We start from the raw sequence: 13,172 nt of genomic DNA, 5'->3' as shown, positions 1-13,172 counted from the left end.
ATTTCAGGCAGATTATGAGGCCATCAAGTTAATATATGAAGCTCTATAAGAGAAAGGTTTTCATAGAAGGCAGACCAAAATACTAAGCAATACGAGGCATGTTTGAAGCGCATGAAAAAACAGTCTCATGTACATTACATGTGAACTTCAGTGTGGCTTAGAAATCAGCAAATTAAGCTCTGAAAGTCCACCACTTCTCCCACTCATCTCCTAACAAAAATTTTTGGGAGCGTGAGACCAAAAACCTGAGGCAATTTATTGTTTCCAAAAAGAGCACGCTAGGATAGATTGTGCTGTATCCCCAAAGGGACAGCCAAGGCAATCAGGCTGGCTGAACCCACGGGCCTTCCCCTGGAATCATGGGAACAGACAGTGATAGGCTGAACCCTGACTCGGAGTGCATCTCTTTCGTTCAATGGTTCCAAAGCACTTAAACCATGGCTCATTTCTGAATTCCTCAGTCAATTAGAGAGACCCGCCGTTCTCTGCCAGCCACCTGGGAAAGACAGATTTGTGCATGGCTTATTTGAGGATGGAAATATTGATTGATGCATAAATAGACCATCTTAAAATGATTGTGATAACACTCAATATAATGAGAAGTGACAAATAGGACCATGCCGCTGCAAACTGTGCAATCCAAAGGCGCCTCGGAAACCCCTCCAGTTTATCTGTAGTGAATGAATTCTTCAGGCAGGAGTTTGGAACACATGACTCCACATCAGGCCAGAGAGCACATGCCATCCCAACCTTCACATTGAGCAAAGATTTTAGCAACTGCCTTCAGCTAAAGAAGGCTGGTTCTTCTTTCTCTGATCTGGTCATTGTGAACATTTTCCAAATCATATACATGTTCCTCTGCCATTCCTAGAACTACACCCAAAACATCGGGATTCTGTAAAAGTGCAGTTGAAACAGACACAGTCACGGAGGCTGTGTACAGTTTTGGGCTGGACTATTAAAGTATGACAAAGTGACCATGAACATCTTTAAAACCAGGGCACAATAGGAAGAATGAAGGTTTCCTGACTGTTTTCTTTGGCTCATTTATTATGCTAAGATGCCAATAAATAGCCCCATAGAGAGGCCAATATGCAGAGTACTGAAACTTGCCACCAAGAGCCATGAGATCCACCACACTGAAACTGGCTGCTTTGGCTACTACAGCCCAGGCTTCAAGTGACTAGGGCCCTGACCAGCAGCTTATCAGTATGCACCTGCAATGCCAGCACTTAGAAGGCAGAGGCAGGAGAATTTCTACAAGTTTTAAGACCACTGAGTTCTAGGTCAGCTGGGCCTAAATAGTGAGACAATATCTCAAAACAAACACAAACAAAACCACCTTAAGATGCTAGGTGCTAAATTGTACAGAGAATCCCTTACCTAATATAGGGTAATAATCACAATAAAGAAAAAAATCCGATTTATAAACCTTGAATGAATTATTATTTGGGAAAGCAAAAAAAATTACTTGTTCATTATGGTGGCACACATCTTTAATATTCTAGCACTCACGGGCTAAGGCGGGTAGATACCAGACTGGACACAAAGTAGGTTCCAAGCCAGTCTGGGTTACATAGTAAGACTTCAGTGATTTTTAGATGAGATTAAACTGGGGTTTTGGAAAAGGTATACTTTGGTATGGAGGTGGGGTACATTTTGAGATATTTCATAATAAAGATTCTAATGTCTCTCACACATTCCAAAATTAGTAAAAGTACACGACCACAGAAGGAAAATGTGACAAACTTTTCACATTTCATTCTAGGAGTCATTATAATATTTCTTTAAACCTTTTATGTGATGTTTTCTCTTCTATGCAAGCAAAAAAAAAAGTTTATTTTTAAGAATAAAAAATTTAATTAAAAATGTGTATGCTTAAATGTTTTATAACAAAATGTTAGAAAAATCAACCAGGTATAGTCCTTTTAGCAGCCCCGATAACAGAACACTGCTCCTAATGGGTGATACTTAGTTTCCTGGTAAACCATGAAAAGTTATATGTGACTTAAAGCTGTAACGGGGCTGTTTCCTATGTAACACTACCAGTCTACCATGGTGACTAGATAGCACCAGTTTGTATAAAAACTCATGTATCTATATAAGTGGAAGGCTTCATGGCTAAGAAATGTGACCGAATCATTAACCAGCTGGACTTACCAGCAAAATCCCCCATCTCCCTCCTTCCGCATTGAGCTCCATAAACCACATCCAAGAGCTACTCCATTACACTGTAAAAGCAGCCCACACCTGAGTCCTTTGAGACAGCTCTAGCACTGCCCAAATCCTATCATAACCCTGTGGGGGTGGGGAATGGCTGTTGTTGACTTCCGTGAGTAACTATCATGTAACTATATTATTATGAAGGCACCAGCAATGTAGAAGTTCAGACCACAGCATTAAGCATTAGAGCCCTCCTTGGCTAAGACACTTTGACACCCCCCCCACCCCCGACAGAGTATAAGTAGTGTCAGCCCTTGAGCCAGGTAAACACATAAGTAAACATGCAAAAACGCAGAATTCACAAACAGATCACCCTGACTCTAAGAGTCATGACAGAGGTTGTGCAAGTTTGTTTCACCACAACTCAAACGGCCTCACAAAGCTTTGGGACCACGCTCTCACCCTTGCAAAACACTATGAAGTCATTCCTCGACATGCAAGCGAGGATTCGAAAGAGCCTGGGAAGAAACGCACTTTCCGAGCATGTCAAATTCTCTGTCTTTAAAGTCAAACAAAAATAAATGAATCCCATTATACAATTAAAGCTAGTTCTCTCTAAACCTTCATCAGAGGTCTCACCAGTCAGTTAAAGTGAATAACCAACATTATTCGGTTCTTATTAACATAATCATGCAGCCAAAATTCTAGGGCTTTGGGGTAGATTTTATTTTGCAGAATTGTTTCTATCCATGAAGATATTCTCATCTGTGGAACAAACGAAGCTTCAATCAACAGATTCAAAACCCTGGAGGGTGGCAGGGCTCTGACTCCTCAAAGGGTGAGTTATCTCACAGACTACTGTCTCCAGTTGATAACTCTGCTTTGGCTACAGAAAAAGGATGACTTCATGAACAATTTATTTTTAAGACAAACCATTCCATGAAGTACATAGTTGTGCTCTTACTTTCATGTGAAAGTTGGTGAAATCTGGAAGCAACCGTATTTGTTGCTGGTAAGGGTGGGACAGGGCATGAGTGAATGAGCTTACTATAAAGAACAATGAGAAAGTCTACAGAGATTGGGGCATTTACAGCTTTTGTCAAAACTCTGAAAATATAAGGTTTGGGTGTTTCATGATATTTAAATTGCACCTGAAAGGGAAGAAAAATGAATGAACACATAAGGTACGTTACTTAATGCTATATTATCTTGAATGTTGAGGTTGTCAGAGAGAAGAATTCTTTTGTCTGCAACTTGTTTTGAACTCCTCATAGATGGACATGAACTAATAGATGGGTAGATGAACACGCTGTAAAGATTGAAAGAACCGTAAACCATTAGTGGGGAGATGTGAGTGGTACACACATTGCTGATTACAATGGCAGTCAGCCTTCCTGAATGTTTGAGATTTTCAGCGCAACATGTTAGCAGGAGAAATAGGTACAACCCTGGAGTACAACATTAGTAAGTGCAGAAATTAAGATTTTTTAAAGTTTACCCAAATCTGCTATGCAGCACTGTCCGTTCTTCTTCACCAGGATGTTTTTGCTCTTCAGATCTCGATGGGCAATGGCGGACTTCCCCTGGGTCCCAAATATCTCTATGTGCAAATGTGCAAGACCGCTGGCTATAGACAGCACAATTCGAAGACAGCTAACCGTATCCAGAGTAGTGAGCTGAAGGTAGTCGTACAACGATCCCATTTCGTGGTAATGTGTAATGAGCCACAGCTGGGTACTGGAGTGTCTGGATGTCATGTCTGAAGCAATGAAACCTGGAAAGGAGGACAGGATTCTCAGTGACAACTCCACCCTGTTACTCCGAGGACACAAAATCATCTCAGGGCAGATCTAATCTAGAACAAGAAAATATTTAACAATTACAAAGGCAACAAAGAATAGCATGTACTCCTGAAAGGGGCGGGACCAACGAACAGCATGTGTCCTGGCAGTTTCCACTGTAACCCTTTCAACACCTAATACACAGTGTGAAGAGCCACACAGCATTTATACTCTTGGGATCATCCATAATAAAACTTTCAAACTCTTTGCTATGCAAACATTACACACAGCACCCCCAAACCCTGCCGGACCAGAAACCTAGATGCTTGTCTTCTAGTCCCAACCTGTCATGGGTAATTCTCATGATCTACTTGGCTTACATTTGTTCCAGCATAAAACAAAGGTAAATTAATATAAAATGATTGATTCATTAAGTACAAAAGACAAAAACAGTCGAGCGTTATTTGTATTTGTGATGCTCTTTATCAGTCACATAGTAAAAACTATAAGGATCATGCTCGTAGGCTGGAAAAGTTCAACCCTAAGAGGGAAAATCTCCACAAGAAGTGTGTACTGCAGTGGGTGTGTAAGAGGAGTCCCATGGGCCTAATACCCAGAACCCAAATGATCCAGAGCAAAGAGGCATTCGGTGACTGCCGTGCCTGCTGCACCGTCTGTACTCTCTAAATATTTTTTCTAAAATAAATAATTTTAATTATTCAGATTAGACATTGGAATAGGCTTACATGCAGAAGCCACAAGTGAATTTGTGGCCCTGAGGAGGGGTGGGACACTAACAGATGTGGAAAGACATAAAGGTACTTTCATACATAGGCTAGGCATGGGACTCTTAGTCTCCATTAGCTTCCTTCAACATAAAGATGCCAAACTAGAGCGTGCCATTCCAAAGAAACCAAAGTGCTAACAGATAACTGCATTTCTTCCCGAGAGAACAACGATCCTGTAGAATAAGCCAGCAAAAAGGAAGCTCTTTGGCTCTCAGCTTCCCTATGACTCTTAGATCCTTTTTTTTTTCTGGCCTCACTCTATTTGATCTTGTTATTTTATATAAATGAGAAAACAAATGAATCTTTGACGAACTTCACTTTCATCATGAATAATGTCATATTTGACATTTAAACATACTCATACATACAACATAATTATTTTTGGTTTTTTTTTCATTAATATATTTTTTATTTATTTAGTTTATATCCCGATTGGAACTTCCTCAGCTTCCTCTCCTCCCAGGCCCTCCCCTTCTCCCTTCCCCCTAGACCCTCAAACCTTAAAGAAGGACTTCGCGCATTCCATTCATTTATGTTTTAAACCAGGAAAAAGGATGTGTGTGTGGATGTGTGTGTGTGTGTGATTGTGCATACACTAGGAACCAGGACTTTTAAATGAGCAGGAATTTTTTTTTCAACTGTTTACCTCTCAAATTTAGGTAAGTACGTTCACTTCCCTGTGCTGGAGCACTGTTCTAGGATGTTTGTGTTTGGAGTCCAAAACAGTCCATGATTAATAAAAGCTGATCGGGTGACTGGAGGTGGGGACTCAGACACACCCACTGGATGTATTTGTAACAGAGGGAAGGACCAAATATTTCTGTCAGAGCCATCATCCCAAACTCTTCAAGAACAAAAAGCGATCTGAAACCTGAAGTTTTCAGTGGCCACGCTCTCAGAAACCAGCAGAGGCACCGGAATGTGAGGTGTTGAGGTGTCTGGACCCCAAAGCACTGTTTACATACTGGCTCCACCAGCCTTGAGCCCCCTGACCAAGATCAAGGCACCTGAAATCTCCATCTTGCTTTAAATCTCCATCTTGCTTTCCTTGTCTTTGAGATGAGGGCAACAACAGTTATCCTAAAGGGATGTGGAGGGGAAAGGCGGTGTGCATTCAGAATGCTTAATATGTGCTGAGCACGCAGTATGTAGGAAGAACGTTGTAATTCTCTATTTTCAGGGAGAGTCGGCTTCCCTTCCTAGTGGTCTCAAGAAACAGTGACATTAAATAGTCTGCAGAAGTCTTGTGTGAGTACTTGTGCATACACGTGTATGTATGTGTTCGTGATGTGAGGGTATACATATGAGCAGGTCTCTGTGTGTAGGTCACAGAACAATCTTGGGTGTCTGTCCTTGCTGTTCACCTTGTTTGAGGCATGGTTACTCTTGCTGTTCACTGCTGCGTATACAACACTAGGTGGCCCAAGGGCTTCTAGCTATCTCCTGTCTCCATCTCCAGTCTCCAAGTAGGGGCATGCCTGCACTACTTTTATAGCTCAGCACAGCTTTTATATGGGTTCAAACTCAGGCTGTCAGTCCTGCAAAATAACCACTTTACCTACTGAGACATCACCCAGCCCCTTAGGAGTGCTTTTAATTTTAAATTTTATTTACATTTATTATTACGCTTATTGTCATTTGTTTTGTGTGTATGTGCAGATGTACCATGGCGCATGGTGGAAGTCAAAGAATAACACGTAGAAGTTTGTTGTTCCCTACCACAGGGATCCCAGGAATTGAAGGACAGCAAGCACTGAGCATCTCTCCAGTCCATCACAGAAGACATGAGAGCACAAGACAGTTATGGAGTTGGATGACGGTGATTACTACATAGCCATGCCAATTTTAACACTATTCAACTTTATGCTTAAAATACACAAACTGGGACTAGGGATGTAGTTGGGCAGGGCTTGCCTGGCACACAAGAAATCCTGTGTTTGATCTCAACTCCACATAAACCAGGCATTGAGTTACTTCTTGCACTTCAGAGGTCAAAGTAGGGGGATCCTAAATTCAAGATACTCCTTAGTTACATAGTGAATCTGAGGCTAGACCGAGATACAGTAGACCCTGTCTCAAAAACAATGCATAAAATGATTATCATACATCTTTTTAAAGGAGTGAGATAAAGTTTTGGGAGTAGGTCTCCATGCTAGGCCGTCTCCTTGGTTATCATGCTAAGGCAGTGAATGCTCAGAAAGACGCACCTTTGACCATCAGGTGCAGAAGGCTCTTCCTTCAAACGATTTCAAGACCTCACACACCTCTTAGGAGTACATGCATCTACCCATTAATAGTGACTCTACTGATTAAAGATAAGCCCTTGTTGGACATCATAGGCTCTAACACAACCAACTCTGACTGTTGCTCAATCTCAGTCTGCTCCCAAGGCACAGGGAAGATTGGCAGAAGGCTCAAGGCAGGTTTAACTATAGATAAATGTCCACCTCCTACACTGACTGCAATCTAAGACATGACTCCAGTGCAGTGATATGGCTATCCTGTAGTCTGCAGTACATGGCAGAGAACTACAGTGAAGGGTTAGGCCATGCAGCATGAGCTCAGGCGCTAGTATTTTGCCTCTCCTTGGTAAATTTGTTAGTGAAAAGTGGGGAACCTCATCTCGAAGGCTGCAGTGGGAATTACCTGAGAGTCCACACTTGACGAACTTACAGAAGGACTCATGGCCCAGGAACTATACAGCACATCCCCTGCCAGTGTTGTTACAGCTGTGATCACAGCTATTACACACAGTCCCCCTAAGGCAGCACAGGCGGGGCGTGGCATAGACTAACAGAGGAGTATTCAGAGAAACTGGCAGAGAGACGTTTTGATGGAGCAAAGGGAAGTGAGAGAATGGACAGGAGTTAGTGGAAAATCAAGAATAATGCAAACATGATCAAAGTCACCTGTCTGTCACAGTCCCCCAAAAAGGAAAATACTAGTTGTAGCTAAATACAGACACACTTAACAATTGAAGTTCAAAAGACTCCTTGAAACTGACAACTAGGGAGTCATGAATGTCAGTCCTAGAAGTCACCAACATTGCAGGCCAATCTGGGAGCAATCAAAGACATGTACTATTGATTGATTGGTTGGTTGGTTGGTTGGTTGATTGATTGTGTGTATGTGTCTGTTTTACTTACATGTATGAGCATTCGGTGTTGATTTGTTTATTTATTTATTTGCTTATTTATTTATTTATTGTGTGCCATGTAGATACAGTACCCCGACAGAAAGCCAGAAGAGAGCATCATATCTCCAAGAACTAGAGTTACAAACTAATGCCATGTGGTTGCTGGGAATAGAACTCAGGACCTCTGCAAGCACAACCAGTGCTCTTAACTGCTAAGCTATCTCTCCAACCCCTCAAAGACACTTTTAAATGTACCTGAGATTGAACATCACCACCATATTGTTACACCACAGCTTTGGCCCACCATCCAATCGTCTGTCACCAACACCTTGGGTCACATTTAAATACAGTATTAAATTGATAGACTGGGATAGAAGTGAATTATACCATGCCCAGACATAATCCAATAGCCACATGGTAGCCAACACTATAGCATACAGTGAAATTCCACACGGATTTCACTTTTGCTTCTCAAAGTCCACTTTAGGTAGCTTTCACCATATGCGTATATCAATGGAAACCCACTCAAAGCCTTTTGAAACTATGGAAGCCAACGGGCCCCCTACACTGCCATAGCAGGATTGTAGTGGGCATCTCGCACATTTCTTAAGCACTGCTAAGCTTTAGTGATAAGATGATAAAAATTCATCTATACTTTGTGAGTCCCAGAAGTACACGAGGAGCTTTCAAATTAAAATGTATGCTGAATCCCTCTGTAAATCTGGTCTTTAAAAATGATGCCTAGTTTGAGGGAATGTGCATCTAATTACGCGTCCCCGGGAGCTGTGAATCTCTAGGAAAGATTCCAAAGACCTTTCTTAGTTTGATTCCAGTAATAAATATTCAGGAAGGGTGGGGCAAGCAGAACCACCCAAGGAGCCTTGAAGTGAACAACGCAGAGCAAGGCTTTGTCGTTTCAATACATCCGCAGATACAGGAGGGAAAAGGTCCTGTGACAGATTTCCTTTTCATTACACAGGCAATTCATAACGTATGTGCAGATTTAAACCAAAACTACCTGTCAAAAAATTAAGTAGTCTATAAATGCTGAGGGTCACTATGTTGTTTTCCAGAAGAGACTCTACACCTCAGATCTGGCAAGCAAGAGAGAGAAAGGGGCGGCCCTTATCTCTATGGAGACCAGTTAGTAAAGGCTCACCCCGTACTCACCTAAGATATTTTCATGCCTCAGCATCACAGTGTTGTACAATTCTGTCTCCCTGAACCACGACTTCTCATCTCGGGAGGAGAAGATCTTCACAGCGACATTTTCCCCTTGCCAGCTGCCTCTCCATACTTCTCCATACCGGCCCTTCCCTGTGGACAGCAAAACAGATGATATATGTGAGAAACAGGATTTTCCTATCAAACGTAATGAACCTGACCATGTCCTTATATTTTAGCCTCCTGCTTTTCTCTTAGGTGATTAACCAACTATGTCAGACTGTGAAGCCAAGTGCCCACCCATGGGATAGAGCAAAATCTTCATCAAAACTAAAACACAGACGCCATTTTGGCACATGTATTCACTAGCTGGATTTGAGTTCTGGTAGATCGTTTATGCAAAAAGGCTGCCTGGCCATTAACTCTGCATTGGTCATATGTTTCTTTGTGTGATACTGAATCTATTCTTAATCATTAATGTATACAAGGGTAAAAAATAGGACACACAGCCTCACCAAGCATCTCCTAGTAGTAAACACAGCCTGATGCCCGAAATTCTTAACTCCTTATTATTTAAGAGTGCAAATACTTCAAAAGATGTACAAAAATAAGGTAAAACCTATCTTTCCCTAATCCACCCTATTGTGATAAAAAAACAAACAAACAAACAACTGCCTTCCAGTCAGTACAGCACAATTACCCGATAACTAACTAACTGCACATTCATATTTAAGTTGCTCTCTTGCGGGTGTCTGACTTGTGTCCCAGGCTAGCTGTGCAGCTATTTGTAGACGACAATGGAAAGTCACAATGTCAAAAGCCTAGAAACTCTTTGGCATGTAGTTTTTCAAAACACATGAAAGGTAGTATAATTTAGAAGCTAGTATTGATTATTACATTTCAATGTAGCATCCAAAGCCCAAGGGGTATGGCTATACTTCTAAATAACTCAATGGTTTCCCTTGATCCTGTCCTTCCCACCGGACCCTTAGAAGCATTTCTCAGCACAAATGCCTGAATGTACTTAAGCTGCTCTCGCCCCACAGAGGAACAGTTTGAGGTCCTGGAGATTAATGGTATTCCACCATGCCGGTAGACGGTTGTGCACCACCACCTCTAAAGGGTTTCTTGGAGAAAGATTTCAAAATCGGATCTTCAAAGTCATAAACATAAAATTCCAGAATAGCTTTGACTTCTGATAGTGGTCATGGTGTTTGTTTAGATGGGCCCCAATGATATCACAGTGGACTACACTGAAAATAGCATTTGGGAGCCAGAGAGATGGGGCAGCACCTAAAGGTGCTTGCCAGGTGTGACCCTAGGTTTGGTCCCTAGAATCTATATAAAAGTGGAAAATTGAGAACTGACTCCACAAAGTACTCCTCTGGCATCCACAGTCACATGTGTGCACCATAAACATACAAAACTGATAAATAAAACAGTCCTTAAGTCACCTGAGGGCTGGAGAAATGGCTCAGGGGTTAAGAACCCTGGATGCTCTTCTGGAGGACCCAGATTTGATTCCCAGAACCCACAGCGGCACACAACCTTCTATTACTTTGGTACCTGAGAATCCAAAGCCCTCTTCTTACCTCCTCAGACAAGAGGCATTCTTGGGATACCCAGACATATATGCAGGCAAAACTCCCACACACTTAATACAGTATTTTTTTTTAAGTCACTTGAAGAGCATAGTTTACAAAACAGGGTGACTTCAGCTAGGATCTGACCTGTCCGATTTATGCCTTGCCCCCCCACCCCACCTCTATGCAGTAGCCACATGCTTATCAAGGGCAAGTCGCCCCTTTCAGTCATCTCTTTAATTATAGGTAGAGATGATCAAAGAGATAGGGAAGAGGAGGTCATTATCTCAAAACCAGGGGAGTCAACATGGGGTGTCGTCAGCCCGGATGGCAGGCCTGCAGCGGGAGCTGAAACTACATTGCAATGAGGCTTTCTGCCCAGGCGTGTGGTGACTACACCATCACGGGGTTGTAATAGGCACCTGTGGTGCCGCCTGCCTGTGCACAAGTACAGTCTTCTCCTGGAAAACTAAGCCAATAAGACCTAAACATAGAAAGAAAGCAAGCGTGTCCAAGTGACACACCTGAAACAGTCACAAAACTACCAAGAGCTGGGGATGTGGATTGGCGGTAGAGTGCCTGCCTCACAGGTGTGACACACTGGTTACCATCCAGCTCCAGAGGTGGTAGGGCAGCACGGATGTCCACCAAACTGACCTTCCTTGACAAGAACTAATAACCCTATCCAATAGCAGTGACTAATATAAAGGGCCGCTAAGAGCAGCCAGAGTTCGTTTTGGGCTACTGTCAATAATCACACAGTCTACCTAGTTTACCAGTCATTTTATTCAAGTCATAGGAATGGCTCAGCATCTCTGTTCCAGATGAAGCCTGTGTTAAGATGCTACAAAGCCAGAAGCTACAAAAGTGGGAAATGAATGCTAAGCTTTTCCTGCCTTTGTTTCGTTTTGCGACTTTATTTTCTCTTTGGAGTCACTGTTTCCCTGGGAAGGAAAGAGAAATATCTCAAAGAATTGTGGATTCAAAGTTGTTTGTTGTTGTCTTATTTTTTATTAAGAAAATAAAATATATGGCATGATAGTTGGATTAAACCAAAACAGAAATTTATTTTAGTGGTTGTCGAATGTTTTTGGTTAATGTAATCTTATGCCAAAGCCACTAAAAGAGTGGTACAGTTCTCCAAAAATCCCTGGCCAGAAAGCGCCGCAAAAAACGATGCCTGGGGCTGGAAAGGGCTGACATAGTCAGCTCCCCACTTTCTTGAACTAAAGTGGCCATCTATCCACCTTGCCCCTCAAAGCTACAAACACAAAAACTCCTGAACAGGCACTGTACACCCCAGGCTCTAATGTCAACACCCCAAATTTCGACAGTTGAATTTACATGGTTCTAAATGCTGAAGAACATCAGACACTGTAGACAGTTCAGAGGAGTAAGACTCTGGAGCCAGCCTCTGAGGACAAAGCTTGGTATTTGGGACTATCTGTGAGTGATGAGCTGTTGGGACAAGAAGAAAAAGAAGACAGGAGAGGCAGGTGCATGGCCCCTTTGCTGCCTCCCACCACTACTCAGACATCCTTGCTCATCAACAAACAGGATTTGAATTAAGACATCAAAAAGACCATTCTGGTTGTTCACCTATCTCTTGACCTGTCGTTGACTTTATCATCCTACTTACAGAAAGTTCTTTGGATTAAAGGTGTGTCCTAGGTCTGAACCACACCACCACAAGGTTTTTCTGGTTCACAATGTGTTCAAATATCCTGCAACAGCTTCCCCAAAACAGACTGTCGGAAGGCAGGAGCTGCTGTATCCACCCAAAAATCCCGCTCGTCTGAAGTATCAAGACAATACCAAGCCATTCCTGCACACCATCTCAATGAGAAGCTGACAAAACCCGTCATGCTACCTGAAAATATCTCCCCTCCACATAAAAATGGTGAAACTGAGGATTGTACTTAAAGTGTGTTCTGCATGTGTCTGACAGGAAGGGGAGGGCAGCTACATATGCATATGTGATGCTAGCACTAGATGTTTGTCTCAGTCACTTAGTTGACTGAGACAGGGTTTCTGACTAAACTGAAAGCTCACAGACAAACCTAGACAGCCTGGCCAGCAAACTCCACAGATCTTTCTGTTTCTGCGTTCCAGAACTGGGACTATAGACTCATGCCACTGTGCAAGCTTTTCTTCATAGACACTGGGGATCAAAATCAAGTCTTCATGCTTGAGTAACAAGCACTTATTGTCTGAGCCATCCCCTCAGCCCTGAAAGTCAGGACTTTAAAAATGTATTTGGCCATAGAGAAATATACTTATAATCATCCCAGTAGTGCTCAAGAGATAGAGGAGAGAGGATCAAGCAAGAGAGGATCCTTGGCTATATACTGAGTTTTGGGTCTGCTTGGACCAGATGAGACCCTGTCCCAAAAACAAGCAAAGCATTCTGTACCAGCCTCATGGAATTCATGAAGTCACTGTGCCACCATCATCATCATCATCATCATCATCATAAACAACAACAACATTTTATTACTATTAAATCATGCTTGACTCAGAAATCCACAATTCCTGGGAAAACATTCCGCCAATTCAG

At 42.3% G+C, this 13,172-nt stretch overlaps 1 protein-coding gene across 1 annotated transcript in view; it reads right to left on the bottom strand.

Moving 5' to 3' along the window:
* Positions 1-13,172, bottom strand: part of Acvr1 (activin A receptor type 1) — a 69,230-nt gene that overhangs the window by 12,133 nt on the left and 43,925 nt on the right. Inside the window, exons 6-7 of the mRNA XM_028769165.1 lie at positions 9,039-9,185; positions 3,662-3,937 (exon numbers count right to left, since the gene is read on the bottom strand). Of these exons, the coding sequence (XP_028624998.1) occupies positions 3,662-3,937; positions 9,039-9,185 (423 nt within the window). The remainder of the gene's footprint in view (positions 1-3,661; positions 3,938-9,038; positions 9,186-13,172) is intronic.

The sequence above is a fragment of the Grammomys surdaster genome, unplaced genomic scaffold, assembly GCF_004785775.1.
Source record: "Grammomys surdaster isolate TR1022 unplaced genomic scaffold, NIH_TR_1.0 191, whole genome shotgun sequence".
NCBI classification, from domain to species: domain Eukaryota; kingdom Metazoa; phylum Chordata; class Mammalia; order Rodentia; family Muridae; genus Grammomys; species Grammomys surdaster.
The sequence above is the reverse complement of the archived record's forward strand: the minus strand, read 5'-3'. Positions and strand labels throughout refer to the sequence as shown.